The sequence below is a fragment of the Babylonia areolata genome, chromosome 24, assembly GCF_041734735.1.
Source record: "Babylonia areolata isolate BAREFJ2019XMU chromosome 24, ASM4173473v1, whole genome shotgun sequence".
Lineage (NCBI taxonomy): Eukaryota > Metazoa > Mollusca > Gastropoda > Neogastropoda > Buccinidae > Babylonia > Babylonia areolata.
In genome coordinates, this window is record NC_134899.1 from 3,139,996 (window position 1) to 3,157,230 (window position 17,235).

Genomic DNA, 17,235 nt, shown 5'->3' on the forward strand with positions numbered 1-17,235 from the left:
ATCTCACGACCTCTCAAATTTCTATGGAGATTTTTTAAGAGTCCTAGTTCTTTATAGTCTTTCTTCTTTTCAGCATCTTTCGTCTCCAGCAACACTGGCTCATAACCGTGTGTGTGTGTGCGTGCGTGCGTACATGTGTGTGTGCGTGCATGCGTACGTGTGTGTGTGTGTGCTTGCGTGTGCGTGTGTGCGTGCTTCCGGTCAATGGAAGACCCCCCACACTCGTTAACTCTCCACACTAACAAGCTGTCGTGCGTGCAGTATGTGTGCATGGATCAGAGGATTGGGGGAAAGTGGATGAAGGAGGGAGGGAAGGAGGGGGATACGGAAAGGGGAGAGGGAAGGAGAGCGGAAGGAGGGCGGGAGGAGGGGAGAAGGGCGGAAGGAGAGGGGTCACGCCAGTCCTGGGCAGTGGAAGAAGAGGAGGTGGTGGAGCGGGAGGTGGAGGAGGAGGACTTGGACTCCTTCCTGCTCCTCGCTTCCCTCCGTTCCCGGCGCAGCGCGGCGCGCGCCATGAAGCGGGCGATGTGGTTTGGCGACAGCCCGGCGCTGTTGCGGGCCTGAGGGTCGGCCCGGTAGTCCAGCAGCAGCAGGGTCACGTGCAGGTGGCCCCGAAAGGCGGCATAGTGCAGCGGCGTGTTGTCTCCCCTGGCCGTGCGGGCGTCCACCGGGGCGCCGTGACCTAGCAGCGTGGCGGCGGTGACCGTCAACCCCCGCGCGGCGGCCACGTGCAGGGCGGTCTCCCCGTCCCCGCCCCCCATCACGTCCAGCCTGGCGCCCCGCCCCGCCAGCACCTCCACCACCTTCACCTGTTGGCACACACACACACACACACACACACACACACACCACATACACCCACCACACACACACACAACCACCACCAACACCATCACTACACACACACACACACACACACACACACACACACACACACACTCACACACACACAACCATCACCACACACACACACACACAACCACACACACACACACACACACAACCACCACCATCACTACACACACACACACACACAACCACCACCACCACCACACACACACACACACACACACACAACCACCACCATCACCACACACACACACCACCACCACCACCACCACACACACACACACACAACCACCACCATCACCACACACACATACACACAACCACACACACACACAACCACCACCACCACCACACACATACATACACACACACACAACCACCACCATCAACACACACACACACACACACACACACGGACACAACCACCACACACACACACACACACACACACAACCACCACCACCACCACACACATACATACACACACACACAACCACCACCATCAACACACACACACACACACACACACACACACACGGACACAACCACCACACACACACACACACACACACACACACACACACACACACACACACACACACACACAACCACCACCATCACCACACACACACACCACCCATGCCAGCGTTCGATGGGTTGTGGAAACAGAACATACCCAGCATGCACACCCCTGAAAACGTGCACGGCTGCCTACATGGCGGGGTAATTAAACAAAACTGTCATTGAAGTAAAACCTTACATGTATGATTGTGTGAGTGTGTATGTGTGCGTGCCTGAAATGTGAATGATACAGGAAACGAATGATGAGCGCCAAATGGCAGCCGTCAGTCGGCTCCATCCAGGTGTGCAACCTGTTGTGTAAATGACCCCGCGTTTGTAAAGCGCCAAAAGAGCTTGGCCTCCGACCGAGATTAGGCGCCATATAAGTATTCATATCAGTCATCATCATTCGTCAAGCTGAAACAACTGGTTGGCCTTCGCCGCTTTGTTTGTCGGTCAAGTTAAGTCTTGCTGGGCGAACGAGAAGCATCAACGCTGGGGCACAAGCACAGCAAGACTTCAGTGCCCCAGCGTTGATGCTTCTCGTTCTCTCTCCGTTGACTTCTTCCTCCACCACTCGTTCATTTTCTCCACTTTATTTATATCTCAGCTTAGTTTTGTTCAAAACTCATGTATGTTCACGTCTTAACTTCTGTCTATGATGACATCCGTCACATATTCAGTATGTACATGCGTCAGGACAGGACTTTATATAAGATTTTCTTGTTGTCCTGTTCATCGATATCTGTGTTATATTGTGACATGTTCCAAATAAAAATACTGTTTAAACCAAAAACAAATGGAAACAGAAAGGTGTGTCTCAGGACCTGGTCCATCTGGCAGGCCTTGTGCAAGGGCAGGGCGTCGCCCACGGGCAGGTCGGGCGAGGCGCCGTGAGCCATCAGCACGGCCACGATGTCGGCGTGGCCCAGGCCGCACGCCAGGTTCAGGAGGGCGCTCTTCCGGGGCTCGCCCAGCATCCTCTCTTCCTGTTCCAGCACCTGGAAGACCCCCAGGTACTCCACGGGCCGGAACATCCGGTGGGCGTCCACCAGCACCTCCAGCAGCATGCGGTCCTGCAGGGCCTGGGGGAAGGTGTACAGGATTGGGAAGGCCACCAGCGGAGCGTCCGGCAAGGAGAAGGCGCTCCTCAGGCACTCCAGTGTATGGCGGCCGTAGTTCCTGGGCTGGTTCTGCAGGCGCCACACCCCCATGTCCAACAGGCCGCTCTCCACCTGCCAGCGCGCCACCGTTCTGGCCACCTCCGCCACCACGGGCAGGTGGCCTCTCAGGACGGCCACATGCAGAGCCGTGTCGCCGTCGCCCGTCCTCCTGAAGATGTCGGCCCCGCCGGCTATCAGCAGCCGGACCACCTCCGTGTCGCCCAGCATGGCGGCCCAGTGCAGGGGGGTCATGCCGCTGTGGTCTCCCGCGTTGGGGTCCCCGCCCCGGCACAGGATGAGGCCGACCAGGCGGGTGTTGCCCGAGGTGGCCGCCATGTGCAGGCACGTCATCAGGTCCGTGCTGCAGGTTTGGAGCAGCGGGGGCGGCACCTGCTGCCGTGCCCAGTCACTGTCCAGCAGCTCCCGGACTTCCAGCTCCTTCCCCTCCCCGCACAGGAGGTGCAGCCTCTCCACGGACAGGTCCATGTTTGTCGTCTGCTTCCTGCACGCACACACAGCACGCGTGCAAGCGAGCACATACACGCACAGAGAGCACGCGCGCGCGCGCGCACACACACACACACACACACACACAGTGAGAGAGAGAGACGGGGGGAAAGAGAGATACAGACAGGCACAGGCGCGCGCGCGCACACACACACCACACACACGGAGTGAGACACCACACACACACGGAGTGAGACACCACACACACACACACACACACGGAGTGAGACACCACACACACACACACACACACGGAGTGAGACACCACACACACACACACACACGGAGTGAGACACCACACACACACACACACACACACCACACACACGGAGTGAGACACCACACACACACACACACACACACACACACACACACACACACACACGGAGTGAGACACCACACACACACACACACACACGGAGTGAGACACCACACACACACACACACACGGAGTGAGACACCACACACACACACACACACACGGAGTGAGACACCACACACACACACACACACACGGAGTGAGACACCACACACACACACACACACGGAGTGAGACACCACACACACACACACACACACACACCACACACACGGAGTGAGACACCACACACACACACACACACACACACACACACGGAGTGAGACACCACACACACCACACACACGGAGTGAGACACCACACACACACACACACACGGAGTGAGACACCACACACACACACACACACACACACACACACGGAGTGAGACACCACACACACACACACACACGGAGTGAGACACCACACACACACACACACACACACCACACACACGGAGTGAGACACCACACACACACACACACACACACCACACACACGGAGTGAGACACCACACACACACACACACACACACGGAGTGAGACACCACACACACGGAGTGAGACACCACACACACACACACACACGGAGTGAGACACCACACACACACACACACACACGGAGTGAGACACCACACACACACACACACACACACGGAGTGAGACACCACACACACACACACACACACGGAGTGAGACACCACACACACACGGAGTGAGACACCACACACACACGGAGTGAGACACCACACACACACACACACACGGAGTCACACACACACACACACACACACACACACATGATGATTATGTACAGCTGACAGGTCAGTCACAGTTGGTAGGAAGTGGTAGGGTTCACTGGATAAAACATGAGACACTTCGTGGATTTATTTCCTGAACACGTTATTTAATGTGTAACAATTTATTGTCTTAAGTAATTTCAACCTGTTCATGATGTGCTTTATCGTACTATGTGAGTATTTATAACGAGCATATGACTGCACAAATCAATGGCCACGAGAATTGATAAAATAAACCTTTGTTGGTTGATTTGATTGAATAACTAACTTGAGACAGGCTAGTTAAATTCAAAGGTAAAGCAGTTGCTTAAATGTGTGTGTGTGGAGGTGGGGGGTGGGGTGGTGGTAGGGGTAGGCTAAACTTCAACAAATTGGTTTTCTTTGTAAATTAGCCATATCGATACCAAAATTAGTTTAAAATACTTTATTCCTTCCAGAAAACGGAGCGTGGCTGCCTGCATGGCGGGGAAAGGCGAACCTGACCTGCTGTGGCGCAGCACAGGAACGCAGAAAAACTGGCCGCCAGATGTTTTTCTTTCTTTCAGTTTCAGTTTCAGTTTCAGTAGCTCAAGGAGGCGTCACTGCGTTTGGACAAATCCATATACGCTACACCACATCTGCCAAGCAGATGCCTGACCAGCGGCGTAGCCCAACGCGCTTTCTTTCAGAGCGGACAAAGTAAAAATGTGAAAGGAAATATTGCCTAATATTATTTGTTGCCATAACTTTTTTTCTTTCTTTTTTTTTTCAGGGGTGGGGGTTTGGGGGAGGGGACAGGGGAGATTGTGAGGGGGACATACTGCGGCTTTGATTGTGAGAGGAGGTTTTGTTGTGAGACTGAGGGTGTGTGTGTGTGTGTGTGTGTGTGTGTGTGTGTGTGTGTGTGTGTGTGTGAGTGTGTGTGTGTGTGTGTGTGTGTGTGAGTGAGTGTGAGTGTGTGTGTGTGTGCGTGCGTGGGTATACGCGTGTGTATGTATGCATGAGTGCGTGCGTGGTTGCGATTGAACAGAGACGACGGGGGGCAAGATTTCCCTTGTCCACCCCCTCCATTAACAATGGTCAGTCTGCTTTCACAATTGAGGTCAGAGTGATTATAACAATACCCACTCTCTAAGTTTATCGAAGAAAAACACACATCCACTTTTTTTTTCTCCATGGGTAAGTGGGTGGTGGTGGTTCTTTCTGCGTTGTCCTCCCATCTCAGGGGTGTGCAGTCTGGACGTGTACCTGTTTCCTCGACTCACCGAACGCTAACATGAATCACAGGATCTTTAACGTGCGTATTTGATCTTCTGCTTGCGTACACACACACACACATGCACTGGCAGGTCTGCACGTTTGTTGACCTGAAAGATGGGCCCTGGAAAAATCTCCACCTTCAGCCCACCAAGTCCGCCCAAACCGGGCATTGAACGCGGGAGGCTGGGGCCAAAATCCACTGCTCTGATCATTCCGCCACCGTGCCTTTCTGGTTTCATCATCAAACATTCTTTGTCAGTGCTGTACCACATCTGCTTAAAACTTCTCTTTCTATTGAGTTTCGTAAAAAGCACATGCCTGAACTTTCCATTAACCCCAAGACGGTGATCAAGTGCTTGGGAGCCTTGTTTCTATATTGTATTTGTACTTGTATTTCTTTTTATCACAACATATCTCTCTGTGTGAAATTCGGGCTGCTCTCCCCAGGGAGAGTGCGTCGCTACACTACAGCGCCACCCATTTTTTTGTATTTTTTCCTGCATGCAGTTTTATTTGTTTTTCATATCGATGTGGATTTTTCCACAGAATTTTGCCAGGAACAACCCTTTTGTTGCCGTGGGTTCTTTTACGTGCGCTAAGTGCATGCTGCACACGGGACCTCGGTTTATCGTCTCATCCGAATGACTAGCGTCCAGACCACCACTCAAGGTCTAGTGGAGGGGGAGAAAATATCGGCGGCTGAACCGTGATTCGAACCAGCGCGCTCAGATTCTCTCGCTTCCTAGGCGGACGCGTTACCTCTAGGCCATCACTCCACAGATATATAAAAACATTAACGTGAAATGAAGCAGAATGTGTAATCAAGATAAACAACTAAGTAAATAAGAAATACAATTAAATGAAAAATACAACAGAGCACACAGCAATCAAAGGTAATGTCCAATTTTAGCGTCCAAAATTATTGCACCTATTGCTTACATGTTCATGGTCAGTGGGACGATAAAGGGAAAAAGCAAGATAGTGTCACGTTAGTTTAGTGACTAAATGTGCATCAAAACTGAGTAAAATTACGTACAAAATAGTGTCGAAATCCACTGAAAATGGGTTACATCTACTAATGCTGATATCGTTTCATACATGCACAACAACTGCCGATAAGAATGAGTGCAATAATTTAGGATGCTAAAATTGGTATATAATTATCATAATCGACCACTTACTTGTTAAGTGTTGCGTCGTGCTTGACCTTGAAAAAAAAAGAAAGAAGTGAACCCCGACCCAAAGAATCATATTAGTAAAGTGACAATTCACTGCGCTCCACCAACTCACCCCCCCCCCCCCTCCGTCAAAAAGAAGGTGAAAATGTTACTTCCCGTGAGGAACACCGCAACTCTCTGTCACCATGATTGTGTGAACACTGTTGGCTCCGCTCAGCAAGTTACAGTGGGGGTCAAGCAACACTTCTCTTCACAGGTCAGATTGCGTGTGTGTGTGTGTGTGTGTGTGTGTGTGACCATGCAGTGTATTTGTATGAATGTTATTCTCTGTGTGTGTGTGACGGGGAGGGAAGCAGGGGGCTGCGTGCATTGTGTGTGTGTCGTGGAGGGGGGATGGGGGTTGGGGGGCTGGGGGGGGGGGAGGAGGGGGGTAATGTGTGTTATGCAGTATGTGTCTGTGTGTGTACGTGTTGGTGTATGTGTGTATTTATGTTCGCGTGTGTGTCAGTACGTGCGTGTGTGTGTGTGTGTGCACTGCCTTCTTGAATGCGTGTCTGCGTGTGCACGCGTACGTGTGAATGTTACGTGTGTGTATGTCTACGTGTTGAAAACCTGAATGTTGTAAGTTGAATGTGTAGTTGGAGTCCACGCTGTTCATGTTCTCGCGCCAGGTGTTCAGTGTACACGACTGCATGGATTTCATTTCAGTTGCGTTTTCGGTTTTGATCAGATTTGAATATTGCAGTCAGTGTTACTCTGTGTGTGTGTGTGTGTGTTCGTGCGTGCGCGAAATTTCAAGCGGTTTGTGTGTGTGTGTGCGTGTGTGCGCGCTCGCTCGCTCGCGTGTGAAATTTCAAGCAATTTGTGTGTGTCAAGATTTTATTATGGTAAATGGAATAAGCAACAATTGCTTTTTTTTTTTTACATCAAGCCATCTGTGTGTGTGTGTACGCGCGCGCGCGCTCATGTGTGTGTGTGCACGGGCTCATGGTGCAGGCGAAAGGATCACGTGACGGATAAACTGTTAGAATCCACTCACACAGGATCACTGACATTGCATTGGGGTGGTTTGGTCCGCTGTACTCTCTCACATACACAGTGGCACGCGTGCGCGCGCACACACACACACGCGCGCGCGCACACACACGCACACACCAATAAAAGATGGAATGACAATTTTTATTCAAAATGGCAAAAGCGAAAAAGCAGCAGACGAACACCACATGAAAAAGAATTTTTTAAAGCATTAGATCTGAGCAATGAAAAAAATTGATATGTCCAAATGGACCCTTCGATCTCTACCAACTTGGTCCTAATTATCAAACAAGCCAAAAAAATAAACTTTTATGGCTTTATATAGTTATATATTACTGCATGTAAATGATTGTGTATACTATGTGGTTCATTTAATTCAAGTCAACATTTCAGTATTTTTTGTCTGCTGTGATTACTGCATGTATGATTCCAACTGTGATTATTGCATGTCTTGTTTTCCATTAGTGTGAAGGCGTTTTGTGCTTTTCATCAACACATACTGAAAGGCTGTGACTCTTATTTTCAGCTTTTGTGTTTTATACCACAAACTGATTTCTCTCATCAAAGATAATATTAATAATTTTTAAAAAATAAAAAATACTCAATATTCTGGAAGAAAAGAGAGACGAGAATATACTGAGGCTTCTTATATGATCTGAAACTATTTAAACAACAAACAGTATCTATTAGTCAATTAATAGCTAAGCCATGAATTAAATTTCTTGCTTCGTTACTGCAAACATAAATCGGAAATTTAAGCAATCCAGTTTCTGTGTACAGATTGCTATTCCAAGAAATCACAAGTGGCTTTTTTTGTTTTCTTTCTTTCTTTCTTTTTTCTGATGTAAATCACAAATGGCTTTTTTTTTTTTTTTTTCTTTTGTTTTTCTTTTTTTTTCTTTTTTTCTGATGTAAATCACAAGTGGCTTTTTTGTTTTCTTTCTTTTCTTTTTTTTTATGATGTAGATTAAAGTTTGCCAAATTTTTAAAAACCACACGAATGAAATGATGTGAAACACTATTTTTGCAGTTGCATTTCTCCCAGTTTCTACTGTCACCTCCTGTCACCACATCTCTGGCTCTCTTTATCAAAGTGTAAAAGGTTAACAGGTTTAAAGTCCCATAGCCTTTTACTGAATTTATATCCACTGTTGTCTAGGTCTCCGCACAGGAAGGCAGGTTTGAATCTTCTCCTTCCACCAATTTAAACTTTTACTACTGAAGTCAGGTAGCCATTCACACCTGGGTGGAGTGAGGAAGACTGGAGTCCAGTCTCTTTCCTAAGGACACAACACCGTGCCGAGACAGGGCCTCCAACCCTCATCACTGGTGTACACTGGATCACAAGTCCAACAGCTAACCGACTCTGTGATGGTGCCACCTGTGTGTGTGTGTGTGGGTGGGTGTGTGTGTTTGTGTGTGTATAGACTGATGCCAACAACTAGGTAATAGATATTGATGTATGTTTTTAAAACTAATAAAATTCATGAATAAAAAATTTTTAAAAAGGATTAGAAATTCAGCAAACCAGGCACTTAAATACAGCAATGAAGACAACGGTGACCTCACAAACATGGCACATCAGCTGACGACACTCACAATTATATGGACAAGCACTGAAAACACTACAATGCTATTGGTAATACAGTGGTATACACACACACATATAGACACAAACAATGACATGTCTCGCCAGTTTCAACACCAGCAAGTGGGAAATGCTTGGCTCTTTTGTAGACTCAAGACCCAACAGGAAGACGACATAAACATTCCATGGCCGTCCTTTTGTTCAATGGAGTGGTGAGAGAAAATGACAGTGATTTCTGGTTGCTTCTCTAATCAATGGAAACATATTTAACGTCAGAATGAAAAGTACACATTGTGACAAATGTCAATTGCATTTTCTTGGGGTTTTTTTTTGTTAATCAGTGCTGACATTTTCACAAGTTACACATGACAAATATCAATAGTAGTTTTTTAATCAATGGTAACATTTTCACATCAAAATGAAAATTACACATTATGACAAATGGCTTTATTTTTTCTCCAACAATTACATTTTCACATCAGAATGAAAATCATGCATTATGACAAATGGTAATTGCTGGTTTTTATGTTGTGATTTTGTTTTAATCGATGGCAATATCTTCACATCAGAATGAAATTACATGGGATGATAAATGACAATCCTTTTCCCTTTTCCCCCTTATATCAATGGTAACATTTTCACATCAGAATGAAAATTACACACAACAAATGTCTTTTTTTTCCCCCCAGTCAATGGTAACATTTTCACATCAGAATGAAAATTACACACAACAAATGTCTTTTTTTTCCCCAATCACTGGTAACATTTTCACATCAGAAAACTTTCTTGTGAGAGGTCAATCATGTTTGATGACAGATGGCTAGGAACAAAACTGACACCATCCCGTTATCAGTGGACATCCGAGATTCGAACCAGACCACTGTGGTTACCACAAAGCATAATCGGTAATTAATATCTGTAACGGCCACATCCAACACAAATGTAAACTTACATTTCTTGCCACATTAAAACTTGATTGCATGGAAACCATGACACTGCTGACTAACAAGGAAGTGGTGGTGGTTCACATGAATCACTACCACGTATGACAATACTGAATAAAGCCCAAAGGGAAGCGAATGACTTTCACAAAACGGTCGAATGACTAGTACTGGATTTCCACACGTTAAATTACCTGTCTGAATATTCAAACAAAGATACAGAAAAAAAAGAACAAAACACACACATACACAAAAACACAACTACAATCTATCCCCCAAAAATGTGCCAGTAAACAAATCAAGAAAAAAAATCACTGTGTACAAAAAACAAAGGGTTATTTCCCTTGCTCCTGTACAAAATCTGTCTCTGAATACTACTACTACTATAATAACAAAAAAAAAAAAAAAGGTTATCAAATAACAACAGAATTCTGTAATAAGGCAGCTGCCAGGAGGTGGGAAAGAGAAATTCAGGCTTTTTCATCCACCGTTCTTTTCATCCACATGGACTGGGAGCTTGCATACAAACTTTCCTCCGCACACTACCCCCCCCCACCCACCCCCCACACCCCATCTTGTTCATGGGTAGCAACATTCACTAACTGTTTTGAACAAACAGAAACTGGATTTTTATGAATCACCTTCTTCATACTGCTATTCTGATAAGTTTCCAACTCTGGTTTCGAGGGGAAGTTTTTCATGGACACACTTAAAAGTCATTTTTATTAACCAAGACTTGCAGTTGAAAGCAAAAAAAAAAAAAAAAAAGAGGAAAAAAAAGTGCACTGTTTCAGAGGTGTCTCTGACTCAATGTTTTTTGTTTGTTTGTTTTTTTAACTGTATACCTCAACAAACCAAAAATAATTGTGTCTGTTCAGATCCCAGATACTATGAACATTTCCTTATCATATTTGTTACTTTTTCTCCACATGTGTATTCAAACACAAACATATAGGCACAAAACACTGATGCAGGCAGACACAGACATATTCAATCTGAAATCAGTGTTTCCAGTAAGCAACATGAAGCAAACAAGCTGTGCTGCTCAGAACTGAAATATCTCATGGTATCAACAAACAAAAACAAAAAAAAATCTATTTCAAGAGCAGTTTATCATTATGATTACAAACAAATATGTAAAAGGAACCCCGCTTTCTGGCAAGAAGTGTAATTCACATAATAAATGCTTTGACAGTAAATACCACACGTCATTTTCATCGTTATGCTCCCACCATGATCCCACAGCTGACATGGAGATCGATGACAACTGTCAGTATGTATGGTATCCAGACAAAGTGCTACATATCTGACACATCTTCTGATCACATCCTATACTTTTCACACTCTTGAAAGCAATCTAAGAAACTCTGTGGTCATAACAGTGTATTAAAAACCTTGAAACCACACAACACAGCCATGGATTTCCAAGTCATGAAATAAACTAAAATGAAAATATTTATTTTCAACACTTTTGTTTCATGTGACACTGCCAAAAATGTTATTTGATAACTGGGGTGTGGTGTAAGGAGTGGTTTAACACAGTAAAATTCAAATGCAAAAGGGCAGACGATGGGTTTTTTTCACAGAAGACTCCCCAACAGATCATTCCTATTTCCACTCAACTGTCACCCAGTGTAAACAGAAAACTGTGGTATAAGTGCTCTGCAACAGTCTCATTCCAAAATTCTGCGACAAAAAACACTACTTGCCAAACCTCAGCTGCTCCCTGACCTGCTGAAGACGACCACTTGCCCCTTCAAATTTCATATATTTCAGTAAAACTGTTACGACCTGTGGCAATGTGCTAACAAAAAAAATACAAAAAGAAAATGTTCCTCTAATTTCTACCACTGTAGAAATCTGACCAACCAGACCTGTCTGCATGCAAGAATCAGTGATGCGCAAAATGGGACAAAGAATGGACAGAGGGGAAAGTCAACACACCAGTCGATAAATCCTCACCCTCGTGGTAATGGGCAGAAAGACAAACCATGTTCAGAAAATAACCACACCTCAATTTCCACGGCAGTTATTAACAATAATGAAATCAATTTTTATCTGAAACAAACTGTGTCTGATCAGTAACCTGGAGAGAAAAAAACAAAAACTGGGTTGATTCGTATTCTTTAAAATGTGGACGTTTCCAAAAGGCACTGACACAATACATTGATCATACAATTATGGGACACATTGTACACGACACCAATGGGAAGAAGTGGGCGGGTATCTCCAGGAAAAAGGCAAAGGTGTCATGTGGCATCAGGTGTGGGATGAATGGATCGTAAATCAAACACATTCAAAAAGATTGTCTATCACCATAACTACACCCAATCAAACACGCATGCCTGCACAACATGTCCAAAAAAGGCCTGCTCAACAGCATGGCATCATGGGACAGCAGGTGTCTGCAGTGTGTCAACCTGTGTAGTGTTGGCTTGAAAACAACACGTAAACGTCACAACCCTTGTCAGTTTTTGCACACATACACAATCCATCTGGACAACGCAGCTCTTTCTTTTCTTTCTCTTATGTTGCTTGTATATAACCCAGTTGACCACATGAGGCCGTATCAGGGATATAAGACTTCATATCTGTTTGACTGTGAATGTATGGAGTGCGTGTGTGTGTGTGTTTGTGTGTGTGTGTGTATTGTATGCATGAATGTGTGCATGCTCACTCATGTGTGGGGGGTGGAGGGGGGGGCGGCCTGCAAGGGTGGAGTGTGGTTGGAAAATGACCAGGACATGAAAGACAACTTCAAAAAGCACACCAAAACAGACCACATGCACACAAATACAGCCCCCCACCTTCAAATAGTACTTCACAGTCCTGAAGAATTCTGCATTTGTTCAAATAATTCATGGAAAAATCTCACAAGCTAGAAACACAATAAATAAATACACAAACAAATAAATTTTAAAAGTAATCAGAAAGCTGACAATGAAGACAAAAATCTTTGGCTGGATGGTTGGGTTCAATTGAAATATTTAGGGTGACAATTAGCAAGACATTTTACATGCTGAGTTTCATGTCATAAACATAAAAAAAACAAATTGGAAAAAAACACTTAAAAAGAACACAACAAACTACACACACAAGCAGACACACACAAAGTGAAAGTCATGTACATACCTATAAAAAAAAAAAAATTTTAACCTAAAAAAACTGTTGATTGTTATGGCAATTTTACTGACAAAATCTGAAAAGCAACAAATAAAAAAGAACACTGATCACTCCTAGATTTGAACTCCGATTCAATCAAAAGTGGAGCTGCTACAACACTTGAAGCAAAATCATTTTTAACAGCAAAGTGATTACAACACATCTGAAAAAGCAGGAAAATATAAAACATAAGCAAAATGAATGTATGATTCTGACATTGTTTAATGCTGCGTCAGTACAAGTAAGCCGACGGAACCACCAGGAAGCTGAACATCTCTCCATGTGGGTGTCCTTTCAAAAATACATCTGCTCAGAGCCAAATATCTTCCACAATATGGTCAGCTGAAAGGTTGAAGGTCCCATTGCTTTTACAGCGATCAGGGCAGTGAATTCATATCCACTGTGTCTAGGGCTTGGCATTGGAAGGTGGGGCAGTGAATTCATATCCACTGTGTCTAGGGCTTGGCATGGGAAGGTGGGGCAGTGAATTCATATCCACTGTGTCTAGGTCTCGACACAGGAAGGTGGGACAGTGATTTCATATCCACTGTGTCTACAGCTTGGCATGGGGAGGTGGGGCAGTGAATTCATATCCACTGTGTCTAGGGCTTGGCATAGGAAGGTGGGGCAGTGAATTCATATCCACTGTGTCTAGGGCTTGGCATGGGGAGGTGGGGCACTGAATTCATAACCACTGTGTCTAAGGCTCGACACAGGAAGGTGGGGCACTGAATTCATATCCACTGTGTCTAGGGCTTGGCATGGAAGGTGGGGCACTGAATTCATATCCACTGTGTCTAGGGCTTGGCATGGGAGGTGGGGCACTGAATTCATATCCACTGTGTCTAGGGCTTGGCATGGGAGGTGGGGCAGTGAATTCATATCCACTGTGTCTAGGGCTTGGCATGGGGAGGTGGGGCAGTGAATTCATATCCACTGTGTCTAGGGCTTGGCATGGGGAGGTGGGGCAGTGAATTCATATCCACTGTGTCTAGGGCTTGGCATGGGAGGTGGGGCACTGAATTCATATCCACTGTGTCTAGGGCTTGGCATGGGAGGTGGGGCACTGAATTCATATCCACTGTGTCTGGGGCTTGGCATGGGAGGTGGGGCAGTGAATTCATATCCACTGTGTCTGGGGCTTGGCATGGGAGGTGGGGCACTGAATTCATATCCACTGTGTCTAGGGCTTGGCATGGGAGGTGGGGCACTGAATTCATATCCACTGTGTCTAAGGCTCGACACAGGAAGGTGGGGCCCAGTCCTCTCCATCCCCCCTACAGATTTCAGGCAGCCATTCACACCTGGGTGGGGTGAGGAAAACGGAGTGAAGACCCTTTCCCCAGGACACACCACACCCGTGCTGAAACAGGGCCTTGAACCCTGATCACTGGAGAACACTGGGTCACAAGTCCAATGTCTAACCAGTTCTGCCCTGGTGCCTTCAGTGCAGACGGACAGGATATACAATATAAAAGGGAAAAAAATGGACACAATACAAATACTGGAACTTTACAGGCTAGTCAAGCACCATGCATCAGTTCTGGCAAAAGTAATTCAACAGATAAAGAAATGTATCAAAATACACAACCAACAATTTTTTTTGCTCCTATTTTACACAATGTACACAGAAAAAAAAAACCAAATCATATATTGTGTGGAAAAAAAAACGACAACAAAAGTTTTAGACAAATCTCCCTTGGAGAATTTTTTTTTAATACACACCACACACAACTAAACAGCAAAGGATACATGAAGTGACCACCAGGTTATGACATACATGTTGTTATCTGAAAACTTCCACATAGAAGCCAGCTGTGATCCTCTCTCCCTCGTGCTCTTCTCCCATCTGCAGCCACCGAAATTCAAACAGGAAAAAAGAAAACTAAAGAAATTCAACTTTTTTGTTTCTGCATTCTTCAAAGAAAAAAATCTCTCTCTCTCTCTCTTTTTACTACAACATGCCAACGCACATCATGGTCAAAAAAGATGATTTCAAAAAATATGACTTGCAGGATTTTATTTTCAAAAAGTCACAGATCAGACGGTGTTGGGTGGGGTTGCAAAATAAATGCCAAATATGGCAAAGGCGCAAAAGCACATTCAGTGGCTGGGTGATGCCGATTTTGAGCAGTAAATTGATGGTAAAAAAAAAAAAAAAAAAAAAAAATGAAACCAAAAAGTATTTAAAAAAACCAACTCTGGAATGGATATTCTGGCCACTTGTAATTTTTTTTTTTGTTCATCAATACACTTGCAAGATTGATCTGTAATTTACATGGTTTTGTTCATCAATACACTTGCAAGATTGATCTGTAATTTACATGGTTTTGTTCATCAATACACTTGCAAGATTGATCTGTAATTTACATGGTTTTGTTCATCAACACACTTGCAAGATTGATCTGTAATTTACATGGTTTTGTTCATCAATACACTTGCAAGATTGATCTGTAATTTACATGGTTTTGTTCATCAAAACACTTGCAAGATTGATCTGTAAAAAATAAACTGGTTTTGTTCAATACACTTGCAAGATTAATCTGTAATTTAACTGATTTTGTTTATCAATACACCTGCAAGGCTGATCTGTAATTTAATGGCTTTGTTCATTAATACACTTGCAAAAGTAATCTGAAATTTAATGTGCATTGTTCATTGATCCATTTGCAAGAATAACCTGTAATTCAACTAACAATATTCATTTTGTGTATATGGGTTAAATAAAATTTAATATTTCAAAACATACTGATCATCCAGCAAATGAGCCGATCCTGAAATTGAGCTTGCTGAAAAAACAGAAGAAGAAAAAAACAAAGAAAATTAAAAAACTTTTTAAAATGTCACAGGGTAATGTCTGATCACTACCCTACATGACAGATATTACATCCCCAAAGAAGTGAAGAAGTTAAAACTCACCACTCTGCACCGTAAGGCAAAAAGGATGCACAACATGTTTCAGTGTACCATGGACCACGGTCACACGTATGACCATCTCACACATTCTGCCTGCGTTACAACCTCACATCCTCTGTGCTTGCCACGCTCAGTGGCAACCAATCACAGCATCTGACATATCTCTCAATCTGTCTCGGACATCTCCCAAAATATCGACAACCAAAAATAAAAGCAAAATTTCTATCCCCAAGATACTGCTAAAATCAAATCTCTATTCCAGAAGACATGACAGGTTTCTATCTCCAAGAGATGTTACACAAATCAATTTTCCACCCCTCAAGAAGGTACTAAAAAGCCAAACATCAGTCCTGATGTTAGAAAACAACAAAAAACAAAAAATCAATTTTCTATCCAGAAGACGTCACAAAAATCACGAATTTAGGTATCCAAGATGTAACCCAAAAACTGCAATTCCATCTCAAAGATGTCACAAAAACAAAACATTTTATCCAAAATTTCAAGAAACAAAACTTTCATCTAAATAATGTTGACAAAAAAATCGCACATTCTATCCCTCGAAATGTGGTAAGAAACATTTCAATCCTCAATGTCCATGAGAATGGGATGATAGGATTGGTACCGTATGATTTTTCTCCAGATTGATGATAGGATTGGTAACATATGATTATTCTCCAAATTGATGATAGGATTGGTACCGTATGATTTTTCTCCAAATTGATGATAGAATTGGTAACATATGATTTTTCTCAAAATTATCAGTCAAGGTCTTCACCTACAACAATTCATAAAAATAATTACCAAATCAATAACTATGAATGTTACTGACATGATTAGTGCAAAAATATGACACATATTTACTCATAACATGTTATTTTAAAAAAAAACAACACATGTACGTGTTGGATGTTTAGTGTGTTCAAGAATGTGGTCTGTACT

General features: G+C 44.2%; 1 protein-coding gene and 1 long non-coding RNA gene across 3 annotated transcripts; one reads left to right on the plus strand and one right to left on the minus strand.

The window, feature by feature from the left end:
• Window positions 1-275: 275 nt before the first annotated feature.
• Window positions 276-6,757, minus strand: LOC143299132 (uncharacterized). The gene is made up of 3 exons (XM_076612261.1): window positions 6,658-6,757; window positions 2,238-3,075; window positions 276-809 (listed from the first exon to the last, which is right to left on the minus strand). Exons 2-3 carry the CDS (start codon window positions 3,057-3,059, stop codon window positions 276-278), a joined length of 1,356 nt encoding a protein of 451 aa, XP_076468376.1. The 5' UTR covers window positions 3,060-3,075; window positions 6,658-6,757.
• A 5,672-nt stretch (window positions 6,758-12,429) lies between these two features.
• LOC143298781 (uncharacterized) lies at window positions 12,430-15,791 on the plus strand. 2 transcript variants are annotated; one of them, XR_013057432.1, is made up of 2 exons: window positions 12,430-14,051; window positions 14,149-15,791. It is a non-coding gene; the product is annotated as an uncharacterized LOC143298781 (long non-coding RNA). The 2 variants fall into 2 exon arrangements; XR_013057433.1 differs by having other exon boundaries at window positions 14,245-15,791.
• Window positions 15,792-17,235: the final 1,444 nt, after the last annotated feature.

Excerpts from the sequence above, each read along its gene's own strand:
- LOC143299132 (XM_076612261.1), bottom strand. The coding sequence starts at position 3,059 with ATGGACCTGTCCGTGGAGAGGCTGCACCTCCTGTGCGGGGAGGGGAAG. Across the intron at positions 810-2,237 it reads AGGCCTGCCAGATGGACCAG|GTGAAGGTGGTGGAGGTGCT; the intron begins GTCCTGAGACAC and ends GTGTGCCAACAG.